General features: G+C 42.5%; 2 protein-coding genes across 5 annotated transcripts in view; one reads left to right on the top strand and one right to left on the bottom strand.

The window, feature by feature from the left end:
- Nucleotides 1-3,169, top strand: part of LOC117964524 (synaptonemal complex protein 2-like) — a 12,565-nt gene extending 9,396 nt beyond the window's left edge. Inside the window, exons 22-27 of the mRNA XM_059003434.1 lie at nt 364-458; nt 560-659; nt 914-972; nt 1,464-1,542; nt 2,452-2,508; nt 2,717-3,169. Coding sequence (XP_058859417.1) covers nt 364-458; nt 560-659; nt 914-972; nt 1,464-1,542; nt 2,452-2,508; nt 2,717-2,788 — 462 coding nt within the window. The 3' untranslated portion in view covers nt 2,789-3,169. The remainder of the gene's footprint in view (nt 1-363; nt 459-559; nt 660-913; nt 973-1,463; nt 1,543-2,451; nt 2,509-2,716) is intronic.
- Nucleotides 3,170-3,825: 656 nt separating this feature from the next.
- Nucleotides 3,826-17,510, bottom strand: part of LOC117964413 (phosphatase and actin regulator 3-like) — a 35,046-nt gene continuing 21,361 nt past the window's right edge. For all 4 annotated transcript variants that reach the window (XM_059004058.1, XM_059004059.1, XM_059004060.1 and 1 more), the window contains exons 9-13: nt 10,789-10,844; nt 7,405-7,466; nt 6,215-6,355; nt 5,543-5,619; nt 3,826-4,620 (exon numbers count right to left, since the gene is read on the bottom strand). In XM_059004058.1, the coding sequence (XP_058860041.1) occupies nt 4,605-4,620; nt 5,543-5,619; nt 6,215-6,355; nt 7,405-7,466; nt 10,789-10,844 (352 nt within the window). In that variant the 3' untranslated portion in view covers nt 3,826-4,604. The remainder of the gene's footprint in view (nt 4,621-5,542; nt 5,620-6,214; nt 6,356-7,404; nt 7,467-10,788; nt 10,845-17,510) is intronic.

Below are 17,510 nucleotides of genomic sequence, written 5' to 3'. Positions count from 1 at the left end.
CTTTTCATTTTTTTTAAGGATGCAGTAATTGGCATACTTTAAAACTAGCAAAAACATTTGAGCAATGGGTTAACTGTTCTGTCCTGTATGTAACTAAGTTGTTTCTTGATAGTTTTACACAATTATTATTAATTTATTTAATTGTTTTTGCATTTCTCTTATAAATAGGGCCTGCAGAGTTTATACCTGTTAGTTTGTATATCTCATTCTCTGGGTAGCCCTGCTACCACAGTAACATTATTGCTTTTCACGTGAATAAAAGACTACCGTTTTAGAAAAGTTAACAATATGCATTTATGATTGATGTTTACTTATTTCTTGAATTCCTGTCTCGTATTTATGTGAAAGTGTGTTTGTTTTCAGAATCGCTCCAGGAAGATGGAGTATTACACCAAGCAGTCACTGCAGTCCGTGCAGCAGCACCTCTCCTCTGTGAGCGTGCAGGTTCGGGAGTGCAGGTCAGTGTCATGGTGTTCTGGGGACTCTGTGATAATGCAGGGGATGCTGGAAGGAACGCCTCTCTCTTACCTTTCTTCTGTCCCTCTTTCCCTCTCCACAGGGTGCAGAAACTGGAGAGCTTCATGGGTGAGATCATGGATGAGCTAAACGACTTTGAAAAGGACACTTCGACCTTGAAAAACATGGAAAAAGAACTCACTGTAGGTTACCATTTTTTCAATTTTTTTTTTTTTTTGGCAAAACATGATAAATGGTCATGTGTAGCAGTGTGAGTATTCTGTCCATTTGATAATTTAACATTCTGGACTTGAAAATAAAACGAATTGGCAGCTCAATTGGGAGGCAGAATACATTTGTATATACAATAGATGTATATAGACAAAACGAAGTAGCATTGTTTGAATAGGTGCCTTACAGACAGAAATAAAGTAATGCATGCGTTCCTTCTCAATAGAACTTTTGGAAAAAGCAGACTCAAGAATTGACTTCTTATCAGGAGAAAGAACAAAGGAGGTGAGTGGTATTTCTTATTAAGACCAGTGTTCTAATGCTCCGGGGTTAGCAGCTACAGCTGGGCTGAAAGATGCAGTGGGCTCAAGGTCAGGATTCCCTGCCCATGCAAGCAGAGTCTGTTTCCCTAAATTAGTTCTGTTTTATAACTGGGTAACAGAACCAAAAGAGGATCACTTATATAATAGCAAGGGGCTCAGCTGAGGACCTTTTTAATGTACATTATTTCTCATGGCCAGTTCAATGTGACTGTCACCATACGGGTTTCTTTGTGCCCGGGGTGAAAAAGTGGTATTACAGGTTCTCCATAGAGAACAGAATCAAAGGAGCTATGCTGGTTATCACCCAAGTTTTCAGTTTATTAAGTTATATGAGTATTGGCTTGATCAGTGTTACCATTATGCCACATAGCAGGTTATAAATAAAAAACAGCAATATGCAATTTGTTGCGATTGGCTGTCTATCACAGATTTCCACATCTTTTTTTCCTGCAGAATTCATCACCTCAAGACTTCCTTTGAAAAGAATGTACGTCACAGTCTTGAGTATGAGGGGAGAATCTTCACCTCTGAGGTATGTTTTGGGAATAGATTATAATACATGCCATGTACTATAATGTTGTACTTCCTAAACAGACTGACACACACACACTACAGAAGCTGTTTTAATCCTTCTTCAGTGATTTTGGGAAGTATTTTAAATCGCACATTAAGAAAGTTTTGAATTGAAACGGCAGCTCAAAAACCAATGTTGACTTCTGAATTATGAATATTAAAATGTATCACAATCTGTCTGTTTGAGAACTGTTTGTTTGCAACCCTTCCCACACTCTTGCACTTTTTACATTTTATATGCTTTTCAGTTTTACAATTTGTAGCTCCAGAAGTCTGTTTTCCGGACTCCTGCTTACAGGTCTATAGTCGGGACAGTGAAGAAAGAGACATGAACTGTTACAGTACATTCATTCTTGACCATGAGTTTTAAAAGGGCACCAGTATTTGGGGAACTTTTATTTTGCTGACAACAGGATCTTTGAAACAGTAAACAGAAGCGCTGAATATATTATTAAGGACTACGCCAACTGAACATTTTTAATGAGTTTGCTCTAGGCACTGCATGTCCAAGTCCCATAGCTGGTTTCAGAGCACACATAAAAAGGGATTTTTTTTTTTTTTTTATCAAACATCAATTAGATGGAATTGAAATGCAGATCATGTGTACAGCTAATTACAGCTCCCCCATTATAGTCACTGAGGGAGAGACGGGCTGCAGAATATCAGAATAGCGGTTATTACTGAATATATTTGGACGGGAAAGCCCTTGCTTGTTTTCAGTGAAGCCACGTCTCAGTGTTGTGGCACTGGGTAGGAAATGTAGGTATTTGAAATGTCTGGAATAATCTCTTGCAGACCTTCACTTAATGCAAAACTCCACGATACACTGCTCTGCAATGCATTCATATAATCTGTTATTTTGTCCTAGATGCATTTGATGAGGAAGGACATGAATACAGTTCAGGAGAGGTTTCTCAAGGAAATGGTGGGTGTGATTGTCTGAAATTCTTTGTGAACAGCATGACTGGGTTCTTATATAAAAAGTCAGTGCAATGTTTACCACACAGAATTGCTGGCTCCTAAGCACAGATGACCCCATTTTGTCCTGTTATCTAACTGTTTTCTTGGCTGCCCTTCCCTGCCTAAGGCTCTCATTTCAGTAACAAATGCATTTGATGTCCTTTAATCTAAAGCAAGAAGAGGAGCTGCTTGGTGTTCGCAGAGGACTGCAATCACTGTTTCTGCCCGAAGGCAGGAAATTCTAAGTTGAGCGCCGGCTCGACATTTTGTGAACAGCAGACTTATATAGTTGTTTCTTTCTCTTCTTCGAGTTTCAGTTTTTGTGTTCTGCATTTACACAAATGAGGAGACCCAGCTGTCAAGAAATTGTTGTGTGTCTTTGGTCACTCATTTCTTACATTTTGCATTAAGACACCAACAGAGCATTTTTTGAATACCATGCATCTTCTCATACACATTGCAAATCGTTCCACACTGATAGACAATTCTAATGCAAAATTACTAATATATTACCAGTAGAAGGGTGTTCTAATAACTGCACTAAAAACATAAATAAAGCTAATGTTAAATATACATTTTAACTAAAAAAAGATTTTACCACAGAAAATGGAATGATTTCCAATAAATGTTAGGATTAAATTGTTTGAAATATTGTAATATTTTAATTACATTTTGTGTTTAACTGTAATAAAGGTTTCGTACAATTTAGAAATTATTTTCTATTTCCCTTTTTTATATACCATAAACTGATAATAGATACGGGTTAGCTCTTTGAGCACGGCATGCTCATTTCCACATTTAACACTGCGTTTTTTTGCCAAAGCAAATATCTCTTGACATGTAAACTATGGCACTTCTGACAGTGTGCTGCCCACACACAGTGCTGTCAGCAGATGGAGGTATGCCCCAGCTATCTGGATGTGCTGTTACTCCCCCATATGCCATCATCAATGACTGACTGGGGCATCACTGTATATATGTAGGCTATCTCTAGGCAGAATATTCTATTCCTTCCTTGCTCTGAAGAGGAAGGTCCTTCCTGCTGTGCCACCCACACCTTGAACAGGGAAAAAGCTGCTTGATTTTGCTGCTGGTGTGTCGGAGACAGTGAAAAGTTACATAAGGCAGCTGGCACAGCAGGAGGAACTGGTAGAGCGTCCCACCTGAAAGGGTTCAGTTTAGTGCACACATTTGAAGTCTTATTTACTGTGCTACTGATTGCTGCTAGTATACTTGCAGCACCTAAAGTTGTAAAGCAGAGATGACAGACCCTGGCAATCAGTAAAGCCCATACCCTGCCCTTTATTTCCCTACTGCAGGATAGCTCTTTCCATACGGTCTCCTACATGTAACAAAGTAACATCCCTATAGGACTGAAGCACAAAGTAGTGATTAAACACACAACCACACACACACATACACCACATTTCAGGAGCACAGCTGTTACAGTACTCTAGAGACCAAGGTCTGGGGTCCACAGTTTAACCCACCAGCAACAAGTAGATCTAACCTACTTCTTTGATAATTATTCTTCTAAAAGGAAAAAAAAACGTTTTGTTTTTTAAAAAAACTTGTATTGTGCAGACAATAAATAGTGCTTACAAAGGGATATTTTTTGTGATAAGACATGGATTCTCATTAGATTGATATTTACACATTTGCTCTAGATCAGTGAGCCCACAATCCACGAGTTGTGACTGGTAATGTGGTGTAGGAAAGGTTAAGATGGTCACATGCACAACTCCCCCCTTTGTATCGATAGGCTGCCTTCAAACAGTCTGTATAGAGCCTTGGAAATAAACAGCAAATGTATCTCCATTCTCTTCCCCTCTCTTGAACATCATCGGAGATGTCTTGCTGAACTGTTGGTGTCCCCTGTGTGAGCTGCGCCACGCCACGCCCACCAGCAGTGCCCAGTGAAGAGGCATGGCCCCCAAGGTTCAGAGCACCCAAATGTCAGAAAGGATACCAGGGTATCTGGCTAGGGACATTGGAAGAATCCTTTCAAGGTCTTCATTAACAGAACCGGGTTTAGGAAGATTCTTCATAGAAGAACTCTTTCTACGGTCTGTGAAACCTGAAACAAGAAGAACAAAATGAATTTAAAATATAGTTTCTTGTTTATCAGCAAGCTTCATATAAGCAGAAGTCCACTTTAACAACCAACAAAAACCTATCCTGCAAAAATATGCTGTGGTATGTTACTCAAAAAAAAACCAACTTGTAAAATACTGGTGCAGCAATCTAAAGTGCAAGTAAAATGAACAAAAAATAAAATGATCTAACAGGACATCCTAAAGTTGCATAATGCTGGCGTTGGTGCTGTTGGCAGGGCTGTCATCGCTTTGGCACAAACTTGACATTTTCAAACTAAGTGAACTGTTGAAATTCTATGATTATTTGCGACAAACTGTCAACACAGGATACAAACGTTGATACAATGTTGACATGTATTGCCAGATTGAGAATGTATCTAGAATAGTAGAAAGGGTTTCGACAGCACCTGTGATGCTCTCCCCTGGAAGGGTAGCCCTATCGACATTCAGCATACAGAGCTCTCCCTGTGGAGATTAGTGTAGCAAGGGGCAGGAATAGAAGTCTCTTTGTTAATTAACTGCTATGATTTAGTGTCTGCCACCTGAAATAACTGAAAAGGGACGTCATGAATAACCTGTGTTGGGCCAGTTGAATGCCAGCCAGAGAACTCATTATTTACATAGCAAGCAAACCCCAAAGGGATGAATAACTGAGGGCTCTGTCCTTTACAGTACGTTTGATTCTGTCATGTGACCAGACAGAAACAAGAGAATTAGGAGAACGGGCTAAATCGGGAACTGCATTAGTTATTTTTGACAGCGTTTTCCAGTGTGTGCAAGTCTCGGGCCCCAGGGGACAGAGAGCCCTGCTAAGTCTGGCTCAGCACTATATTGTTGTGCCACTGGCTGCCCGTGCTGCTTAAAATAGCAGCCCGCAGCTGAAGCAGAGCTGCCCATACTGACCTTGTCAAGTGTTTGCTCGATGCGTGCACTTGCATCTCGTTGCTTTTGTACTCGTTCAGCTCTTTCCTTATCGCTGCCTGCAACAAATAAAACCACAACGCGGTCAGAACTGTCAATACTGGGGCTTGACGGAAAAAAAAGAAATTGGAACGATCAACAAGGGAAATGTGACAGGCAGTGAAGGATTCAGTGCCAGGGAAAGGACAGGAACAGACAGGACACTTTTATCTACAGGGTTGGCGCCACACCAGACAGGCACAGGGATTAATTAGGTGTTTGTGAAGAGGATTGGACATTAAAAGAAGTGACAGAAAAGCTTGCTTCCTATACATTAAATTACTCCTGCATGTCATTACTATCTAAGACATAAACTGGCAACCACTGCAGCTAGACCTGCAGCCATGCTTCTCCCAGTATGTTTTACTAATGTGTAATTAAAATGTATAGGAAATATTAAGCAGGTTTCATTCACCTGTCCAGTAAAGCAGGACTACACTACCAATGGACATCTGAGGACTCTTCATAGGTGAATACCAACATGTAAAATAAGCCTGCTCTATAGTGCTGTACATTTTCCAAAGTGAAGGAATACATCTCAGCCAATTAATAATAAGAGCATCAAAAAAAGAGCCCACGGGATTAAAGGCTTGCTCCCTGATCTGTCATAGATACCTTGTCTGCTGCAGAGAGCCGCGTCCAGGGCTTGTCCGCCCGCCTGTCGTAATCCTGGGCTTTGGCCACCTCCACGTAATCGCTAAAGCGGATGAGGATTTTCCGATCCCGCAGCTCATCAACTGTGGGCCGCTGGTTGAGCTGAAATACAAGAAGGGCAACACACAGATCAGAACAGGGTAGAGCAGAGCAGATCAGAACAGGGCAGAGAACAGCAGGGCAGAGCACAGCAGGGCAGAGCACAGCAGAGCAGAGCACAGCAGGGCACAGCAGAGCACAGCAGGGTAGAGCAGAGCACAGCAGAGCAGAGCACAGCAGGGCACAGCAGAGCACAGCAGGCTAAAGCACAGCAGAGCAGAGCAGGGCACAGCAGAGCACAGCAGGGCAGAGCTCTGCTGCAAACTGAGATGTACAACACCCCTGCAACGCAACCTAGTGCTTCAAGACAACCTTCAGAGGATTTCTTTGTACTCTAAACAATTAATGTGCAAAAATACTGTCGTCTAAATTTAGCTGTAGAAAAGTACTTTGTATTTGTCACCATTTAAAACAGCCACTGGTAATTTTGTACAAATAGACTTTTGCTAATTTTATGAAAAAAACACCTCATATTTTAAGAATTAAAGCACAGCCTGATATCATTCTGGCTGGAGTGAAGGTGGGCACTGGCAGCAATACAAGCCCATCTGGAAACAGCACGCAGCGCTGCTGGGTGGCGAAGGGAAGGGGCCATGCTTTCAACGCAACATGTATTTTATCCCTGACTCAGGACTCGGAAAGTGATTTGTTTCAACAATAGCAGGACGAAACACCTGGTGCTAACAGGGGCGTCGGTGTGAGGACAGATTTAAAAAACGCTGCCTCATGAACATTTTATTTATAATCTGCAAAAAAATAACCAATAAAATGTGAATGAGCAGCTGTTTTGTTAATTACACGCCTGGCCTCTCGGCTGGGCTGCACCAAGACTGCTGGTGCATTTCTGCTTCCTCAATTTCCATACGAGATTCGAGTCATCGTTTGTCTTTGTGAATACGATTGGTAAAAAAAAAAAAAGAAAGAAATTTAAAAAACGTGTGACGTTTGTTGTTGAGCTGTTTGTGCTGATCACAAAACGTCCTGCATTACTCGACACTCACTGGACATGCACCCCAGCACACAGATCAAGGGTTAGATCAAGTTTCACATACCTTTCTGTTCAGCCTCTGTTTGATTTCTCTCCTCTCCTCCTGTTCTATCTGGTCGTTCCTCTCTGTGTGACACAAATGGAAATCAAAGGTTAGTATTTCGAATTAAATCATGTGAGAAAATCATTTGACAAGATCATTCCCTTTCATGTTCGATGCACTGAATTACCCATGACTGCATCGGGCGTCTGTATGCATGTTTTAAATGATATATATATATATATATATATATATATATATATATATATATATATATATATATATATATACATATATATATATATATATATATATATATATATATATATATATATATATATATATATAAAATAATACAACCCGGTGGAATGCCTCTCATTTCGTTGGGGTAATGATTCATGGATGAATGAGTGAAAACATTGTGTGGATGTGTAGAAATGTCTAGAAAAGGTCTCTTTAAATCTCCCTACAAGTAAGATTTAATACAACAACTTCGAGAAAGGCAATCTGATGTAATCTGGACTTTAATGGAGTTCAATGTGCTACCTAATTATTATTATTATTATTATTATTATTATTATTATTATTATTATTATTATTATTATGTTTTAATGGCAGCCTCTGGTGACACACGTATCGTTCTCTAAAACATTTTACACATCACAGTGTTCTCTGTTTTAATTGCATTCAGTCTAGAGACTGGAAAGCTGACACATAAAGAGTTAATAGGACTCCGATTCATTAAGTTACACGGGATCGCTTTTTGTCTCCTATTTGCATACGGAGATAATGGGCTTTCTATTTCTATAAGTAGAACCAGAACTGTCAGACGCGTCACCAAACCTGGGGAATTTACAAAGACAACTGCCAGCGGTTGTTAGTGTGGGAGGGAGGAGGACGATACATTTGAAAGGCTTCATTTAAAACTTTTTCACGGCTTACACGGTGTAAATGAAGTCACAGGACACAGACACAAGTGGATCTGGCAGCCCTCTGCAACAATATAACATGCCATGTTTGCAGCAGCTGCTCAGTAACAGCAGCACAGACATGCTTCCCTACCGGAGGGTTTAACTTGTCATGTGACTTTACTGACACCCTGCGCAGCACAGTGCACGTGCACAGGGGCTTTTCCATTCGCTCTGCAACGTAATGCTTGTTTTGAATAACATCTTTGAGCCTCTAAAAGAGAGAGAGCGGTAATACACTGCATCTAGGAGTGAATAAAAAACACTCCTCAAATAAACAGCATGAGCTTTCTGAGAATGGAAACAGTAATGCAGCCCACAAGGTCATGCACAGTGAACGAATGCAGCCAGCAGTGTACGCTACATTCAGATTTGCAATACACAACCAAGGTCAAAAAATGAACCTTGATCAGGAATTCAGATCATTTTTAACGGTAATGTTTCTGCTTCTAATTACACAGCACTGTTGCTGCTGTTGTCATTCCCAGCTCAAGGTCCAATCCTCCGCCCCACCTTCTCAGCAGAGTCATTTAAGTGTCCCGTTGCATCCTCCAGAGGGGGAGGGCTATGAATATAAATGGGTGCGTGTGCCGGCTGCTGGAGGATCTTTGACAGACAGAGGACCGTGCCTGATGTGCAGAACACAGTGTTCCTGAAAGGAAAGCTGCTATTAAGCAACCGGCACACCGTTGAGGAGTAAGTGAGAGAGGGCACCTCTGCCCTCTTGCCCCTCCCAGAGAGAGGAGAAGGGGGGGGGCTCTCGATCTTCAAGTCCATCAAGCAATGCAGGATCAGGGAGGACTGTTATACATCACAACAACCCATCAGCACAAACCATGTAGAGCTAGATACAGCGCAGCTGAAATGATCATTCAAAACTGGTGTTTGAGCCCTAAATCAAGCATGTACTGTAAACGCTGGCGTTGCTGTTTCCAGAGAGCAGCTGGTACCCTGCACTCCAGTCAATCCCCCAATGAAATGCTTGGCCTCCGTGTGGGGGTGAGAAGGCGCTACAGTAAGGCTATCTGTGCACTTAGGCAATCTGAAATTCAAATGCACTGTGCAAATCAATACCTGAAACTGAATACTCCCCCAAGTCCCTCGCAAGCCCAAGCTGCTGTTATGTTTTATTGCTCGCCCTTTTCATTAAAGGCCCAACGGTGTCAGTAAAATGAGTTATTCTTGAGCCATTGTTTCCCCTGCTCAAGGTAGCGCTTTCAAGGCTAGAGTAAACGCAGCGGTGTGCTTTCAGGGTTTCACACTAATATGACATAGGGTTTGCTTTAAAGCATCACCCATATTAACAACAAAAATAAAACGTATTTACATTTGAGTTATATCTGTAGCTGTCAAAAAAATCTGTGACAAAATTCAATAAACAGGTGGATACAATGAATTGGCCTACTGTTTTTTTTTTGTTTTTTTTTTAAGGATAAGTGGAAAAATGCATTTATTTGTATAAAAAGAACCTTTCCTATTCTTTGTCTTTTGGGGGTTTAGTGTCAGGCACTGTCGCGTGTTTTTTTTTTGGTGGTTTCTGAGGCGGTGTTAATATAGCTTTGAGAGGGATACCCTTCTCTCGTGCTGCGCAGACAGCTGACTGGGATGCGTGGAGTCGCTTGCTAATAATACACCGCGGCTTCCTTCTACTGCGGTATTCTCTTGCCGGTGTCAACGGGACACAGTGCACACCTAACTGCGCTGTGTGCACAGCTCGCCAACGATACTGTCTGCAAATGACGATTAATAACTAAACTCGTGATTATGGAGGATACCTTTAATAAGGTATTTAAAAAAAAAAAAAAATCACAGTGCACAGTATCCGAGGCAATCCCGAACCAACACCGACTGTAGCCTACCATCGGTGTCTGATCTGGTGGAAATGGTATCCTTAATGACTTAATGACCACTACCAATTATTCATAACAAGGTGACGTGTGTGTGTGTGTATGTGTGTGTGTGTGTGTGTGTGTGTTTGTGTGTGTGTGTGTGTGTGTGTGTGTGCGTGTGTGTTTTATTCTGGTAAAATAAAGCACTGTAACTCGATGAATTATTTAGAGTCAGCCATAATAACATGATCGAAGCAGTATGCTATGCACGCAAACCTGGTATAAAAAACAAACACAGGTATACCGAACCTGAATGCGCATTAATACAGCTACAAATCAATTATATTATTATTATTATTATTATTATTATTATTATTATTATTATTAGTAGTAGTAGTAGTAGTAGTAGTAGTATATATTGAAGAATACGTTATGTCACACATCTGTAAAGATGAATGCATGTTTTTGTCTGACGTGTTTTAAAATAGATATCCCCTGCATATCATTGTGTAGAAATACAGTATTTACACAAAAAGACACTGTATGATATGTGAACAGGTGTGTGCAGAAGTGGTGAAAAGGTGGGGGGGGGGGGGGGGGACGACACTTACGTTTTAGGATATTCCGGCTTTCCAGTTCCTCCACTGCCGGCCGCTGGCTTAGCCTCCTGCGAAAAAACACCAAAATCACGTTTTGTACCATGGTGTGGATCTGGGAAAATCACAGTCCTTTTCCAGCGCTCTCCTAACTCCTCAGATCCCCGGCGAGAGGGGCGATAACAGGCGAGACTCGTATCAAAAGAAGCCAAGCTGCACACTCCCCCTCCGCGCTCCGTTAGGAAGAATTCAAGACCAGCAGACTCGGCCAACATCGAGGAAAAGATTCAGCGCTCCAGGATGTATAATAATAATAATAATAATAATAATAATAATAATAATAATAATAATAATAATAATAATAACAATAAAAATATGTATACAAATATAAATGGTCAATTTATCAAAACGGCGCGCATCACATAAGTCCCTTATGTCCTCTTGCAGATGCTCAAGATTCAAATGCTGCCAGTTCTGCCTCGCAACCTGGGTTGTCGTGATCCAAGTGGTCCAGCCTCCTTTTCTTCCGTGCATAATAGAGGCGGTGCCAGAGAAATTCCCACGCACCCTCACATCTCCGCGGAAAATACTGCTGCAGTCAGGACGATCCTATTACACCGAGGCTTCCCCCATCTCGATTTCACGCTGCACCGACTAACAACCTCGTCCGCTCAATGCAACACCCTCTCCGGCTCTCAATCCAAAGAGTATCTGTCTGTCTCAAACCGCCTCTCTCAATCCAAAAATATATATATATATATATATATATATATTTTATCTCAGCACAGCTATTCTGCCTCCTTGACAAACGCAATCTCGCCGCATCTATATCGAGAGGTGCAGGAGAAAATGGAAATCTTCTTAGGGATACATAAAAATGCGTCTTATCAGTTTTACAACGTGCACCCGTGCGTATACCGCAGACTGCTGCTCCCGGCGCCGCTCGCTGTTCTTGTCACTGAAGAGAACGATTAATCCGTGAAATCGGCTGATCTACGTGTCCCCCCTGCCCCGCCCTCTGATACCTCCGTTCTGTACCCGGGAGGCTACGCTGCTTGCAAATCTCCTTCTAGCACTGCTGCTTCTTCCAAATCAAGAGGTATCGCCAGTAAAGATCCACGAACAGACCCACGGGGTAGCACAGCAGCATTCAACAGCACGATGTGTTCTTTGCAATCAGAGAAGCGCTTCCCCGTCAGTGTATTGCATTTTTATTTTATTTGAAGGTTTGATGTATTTTGTTTTCTATAGAAACAATGAAAGATGTGTAAACAGGTTTTCATACAGAATAATATATATATAGTCTCTGATGCTAGAAACTTACTTTAAGGAGACATGCATTGGATTATAACCATTGTATCACAAATAAAGAATGCCAGAGTCACAGTGATGGCGTGTTCTTTCTTTCAATCTCTTTTAAAATGTAACACCCTTAGGACTGTCCTCACAGACACTATGTTCTCTATAAATGTGTATTGATTTTTCATGGAAATGAGTTAAATATAGACACAGGGCTATAAATATGGTATCAACAAACACTACTGGTGCATGTAAACTGTTATGACTTTGTTTGGAGAAAAACGTTTTTAAATCATGAATAGAACTGTACCACTGTAATATTTACATTCGTTGCCCTCCCCAGACTTTGCCTGTTGTCAGAAGTGCAACGTGTCAGGCTTTCAGGATGAAGGATTGTTTAACTGCTGCAGAATGCAGAGAGGAATTCCAGAACACAAGCATGCTGGAATGCAAGTAGGCAGAACGCCACTGGCATTTCCTGCCCCCCACCCTGTTCCTTAAAAACATTCTGGAATGCACCCATTGTGTTGGCTCAACACAGGTGCCCACGTATTTACTCCTTATAATCATTGCTTATATTGACACTAGCAGGGCTTCTGAAAAGACACAAACAGGGACGCATCATGCAGCAGAGCCCTTGTTTCATATACCTCGAGTCAGCGTTCCCCCTGGCTGGGGGCTTTGTTTGTTGAGATGGCAGAAAGGAAGAACCACACAAACACAGCTGCTGCCATGCATGGGCAGGGGATAAAGAGGACTGTGTGGGAGCAACCCAGACTGGATTAGAACCAAGAACAGATGGACTACACTCCGGCAAGCTTGGGGTGCCTTAGGAATGCCTTGTGCTCTGGTCTGCCTTGTATGTGTATCTCTCTCTCTCTCTCTCTCATTAAAGAGCTGCGCACACACAGCGCTGCCTCGTAATTGCATGATTCCATTTTGAATTTGAATAATTCTCGGTGAGACTGTAAATTCGACTTGTACGACACTTCACTGTACAAGCACCCTTCACCAGTTCACTGTATTTATTTTTTTATCTGCGTGTAAGACAGATAGCAGCATCACGGTAGCACTGTAAAAATAATAAGGCATCGTGTGCATCACTGCGCCTCCGGCACAAAAACTGCATTTCACTCTGTTCCACTCAGTAATTAAACCCCCAGGCCCAGCTCAGCACCGTGCTCGCTGCAAGGGTTACGCCCCCTACAGGTGGGCAGGGATAATAATATTGCTGGCACCACTGGGGAGGGCTTTGCAGATTATCTGCAACACAAAAAAAAAATCTGAAATGCATAAATACGACCAAACCTTCTTCTGGAGATTGGAGATCCATTCACATCCTTTCTTGCAGATTCTAGTGGTGTAATAAATGTAAGAAATGACAATTCAATTCCATTTGTATGGGGGGCGTTCATAATGACTTCTCGTTGGAATGTTTTGTCAGAGGAGTGAGACAGTTTTTTTCTATCACACACATTCTGCTGCAGCTGGGGCTCCAGTGGCGACGCACACGAGACGCAGATTTCTATATTGCTCGACGGAGTTAAAAATAACCCTGTGCTATTCTGATCCAATTATGTTTTCAGGCCAACATCTGCTGTACCTCAAGTGAGCTGCAAATGACTGTGGCCCAGTTCTAAAATTAACACAGCTGTTCGCAAGTCACCTGAGCTAGCTCTGCACAAAACCGGACAAATCACATCAAAATAATGTGTTTTTTACTTTTTAACCCTTTTCAGCAGTCCTCCCAAGATTAAAGCTGAAAAAAAATGTCCTTCGACAGCGCTGGCGCTTCTGAACATAAAGACGCGCAGGCTGATCAAGCCTGTATTACACAGCTGACAACCAGAACTGAAGAACAGCTTCTGAACTCAAGCACCAAAGCACAGACCAGGGAACAAAAGAGTACGTGACTGAAGTCATTGTCTTTAGAACCGCTCTGAATCGTGGAAAAGTAAGCGGACAGTAACAAACTCAACTTCATTGTTATTACATTCCTTTGGGTGAAAATGTTTATCATCCTCATTTCAAATAATGTTGCAGAGCTATTAAGCTAAGCAGGACTCCTACCCAGCCACTGTGCCGCACAGACCTGTGCCAATTACCCTCCCACTTACCCTCCACAGCGTCATCCTTACACCGTCCTCTATACCCTTCTATGGTGATTGATAAAGGATCCACTGTGTGCAGTAATTTAATGCTAACACACTGCATACAATGCCTCAAAAGTGTATCATTCCTGCTGCTCACAGTCGTATGTTTGTTTAAATACTTGGATTTTTTAAAAAGCCGCTGCAAGGATAGCGTTGCCATAATCAGAATTTAAGATGGCAGAGGCAAGGCAGAGGGGCGGAGACCTTCTCTGTAGATAAGATTCATGTATCTGCCTCTCCCTCTCCCTCTCCCTCTCCCTCTCCCTCTCCCTCTCCCTCTCCCTATCTCTCTGCCTCTCCCTCTCCCTCTCCCTCTCCCTATCTCTCTGCCTCTCCCTCTCCCTATCCCTCTGCCTCTCCCTCTGCCTCTGCCTCTCCCTATCCCTCTGCCTCTCCCTCTGCCTCTGCCTCTCCCTATCCCTCTGCCTCTCCCTCTCCCTCTCCCTCTCCCTCTGCCTCTCCCTCTGCCTCTCCCTCTGCCTCTGCCTCTCCCTCTCCCTCTCCCTCTCCCTCTCCCTCTGCCTCTCCCTCTCCCTCTCCCTCTCCCTCTCCCCAGGGGTGGAATCCTGGAACGAGACAAGCAGCTCTGGCTTCACTTCCTATTAGAGGGTAATCTCAACACCGATTCAAGATGAAGCTATCTGCTGTAGCTTTACGATCTCCTACATTGCACTTGACAGTTGTTCTCATGTCTGAGCCCCTCCATGCTCCTCTCTTCCAAGCCGCTGCAGCAATCACCTCTCTTTCCTAGATGCAATGTGAGCGGCTGGCATTCAGAGAAGCACAGCTACCACAGGATTTCCAAGGCAGTCACTTGCTGCCTGTTCCTAAAGATTCGGGGAGAAGACGGTTTCCAAAAAGGTGTTCTAAACATCTTCAACACCGTTGCTGTAAGTGCCATGGGCCATGTTTATACCATTAGCGTGGAGGTAGCTGTGCTGTGCTAAGCCGGTCGGCTCAGTAATGGGCTGGTTCAGTCTGGCAGGGACGCGGACGGGGCAGCGGGTCGGATCAGGCTCTCGGGGGGGAGGCAGCAATGCCGTCGGAAGCCTCTTGCCACTGTTCATTAAAAATCACCTTTAATCTGGGTGTAAATGAAGTGTTGCGTTTGGTGGTGGTTGGCAGGGACTGCCAAAAACATGTGAGAATGTGGCTGCTCCCAAACGAGATCACTGGTGTCAATTGGGAACAGCCACAGACTATAAAAAGAGAGCTTGCAGCTCCACTAGATGAGAGATCACCAGGGAGCTGGATTAAGAAGTGAAGTGAAGTGAAGTGAAGTGAAGTGAAGTGAAGTGAAGTGAAGTGGAGTGAAGTGGAGTGAAGTCTAGAAAGGAAAAGGTGTTGTGTTAAAGCTACACTTGTGTGTAATAATGTGTTTGGCTGTGTTTCAACTGCAACCTCTAGGCTGTGTTTTCCTACTGTTTCTGCCTTGACCATCGGACACTCTTTAACTATATATATATATAGCAGTCTGGTGTCTCTGTGCATGTGCACCTCATGTCAGTCTTGCCATCAAAGTAACCAGAGAAATGCCAAGTACAGCTTGCTTATGTTTTTATTTTTCATTTAGTTTATTTTCCCCAGATCAAAGAGGTTAGAAGCTCACCTCCCCGACTACCCCAAGTGTGCCGAGACTGACAACAAAGAGTTTCTCTTTCCAGAAAGCAAAAAATAAACAGAACCTGCTTTTCATGTGCGCCTCATCAATGATTCATCAGATACCTGCCCGGTCCAGTCCCAGACTCTCTGAATTATTAACACAGCAGCCCTGTGGTGGAGCTCATTGATCCTGCTGTGGAACAGCCTTTCTGTCCTGGTCTCTCCCCTGCAGAGCTGCACATGACCAGGGTGCTCGTGAGGACACCTGCTGAGCAGTGTGACTGCCGAGAGCACTCCTGACATGAAGGCCACATGATCCACGTGACTCCCCAAACCATTGCCTTTTCATTTATAAAGGTCGCTGTTTACTGTTTATAAAGAAAACCGAAATGTTATGTATTAAAATAAATGATCCTCTTCACCTTCACTGAGTTCTAGACAAAGCGTTTGTCTAAAAGTCTCTTTCAGTATCACTGCTGCAGGACCATGATAGTTTGGTTCACAGAGAGGCACAGAGGGCTACATCTAGCTAACAGTCAGGCAGGTATTTTAGCATATTACTTACATGATTTCAACTCATGTTTTAATTTCTTTTAAATCTTCAATGTTTTAAATGCACACATAAAGGTATGATAAAAGAACTCAGAAAGACACACTAGAACTCCTTTGACCTGAAGAGTAAACCTCCAAGGACCGTCCTGTACGTAACTCCACTTCTCTAATAAATATCTAAAAACAAATGACCTAAAAAAAAAGACTGACACGAGCCAAGATTATTCTGGGAACACTAAGAATAGCACCTTCTCAATCAATTCCGAAGTGTCGACGCAGAGATCCGAGATCTGTCAAGGGCTAGGCGGCGTTTAATTGCTTTCAATATTCATCTGAAGATTTTAACTCTGTAACTTCCGGACCTTCCTTTGGAATAATAATGCTATTAACTGAAGGGTCTCAGGGAAGCTTTTGGGTGCTGCTTCTGTCCATGCTAATTTGCTCAATGGTGCAGCGTTCCTCCATCCCACCACACCGCTCTCCCTTATGAAATGTCATTTTAAACAGACACAGTTGACATCGCCCATGCTGTTTCAAATAAGAATGTCTGATTGATCTATTGACCTGTGACAACTGTGATGGTCTGGATGTGTTCCAAAGACAGAAAAAGGGAGACAGCCAATTGCCTACTTTTTAAAATCTATGTGCATGAATACGTCCTATGATGTGGATGTCTGTATATTGCCTGTGCAGATGTTTATTTCAGTTCCTTCAGTGCAGCCCGTACAATATAAAGGGTTACCGTGCTATACCTTTGTCAAAGCACAGCAAATATCCACCTAATAAGGGATAAGGAAAACTAAGGATTCAATGTAGTTATCCAGTTATTGAACTGTATAAATACATAGAGATAGCCACATGCCTGTTGGTAATTGTGCAGCCAATATTGTGTATGCTACTCAGACTCCTGATGGAAACTGCACCCGATAATATCACCTCATCCAGGGTTTAAACAGCTGTGCTACAAGTCCGTCCTGTTTATATTTGACTATATATTCAATACAACTCGGTAGTTTTGATATTTCGATCTGCCACTGTTAAATTGAATAAATACACCCACATGTACCTAGCCGTGTTCTTATAAGGACCCTGTTAATACTCTATATACCACCCGTACTTCACTTTATATAA

The sequence above is a fragment of the Acipenser ruthenus genome, chromosome 29 (assembly GCF_902713425.1).
Source record: "Acipenser ruthenus chromosome 29, fAciRut3.2 maternal haplotype, whole genome shotgun sequence".
NCBI lineage: Eukaryota > Metazoa > Chordata > Actinopteri > Acipenseriformes > Acipenseridae > Acipenser > Acipenser ruthenus.
This window is presented reverse-complemented; position numbering and strand designations above follow the sequence as displayed.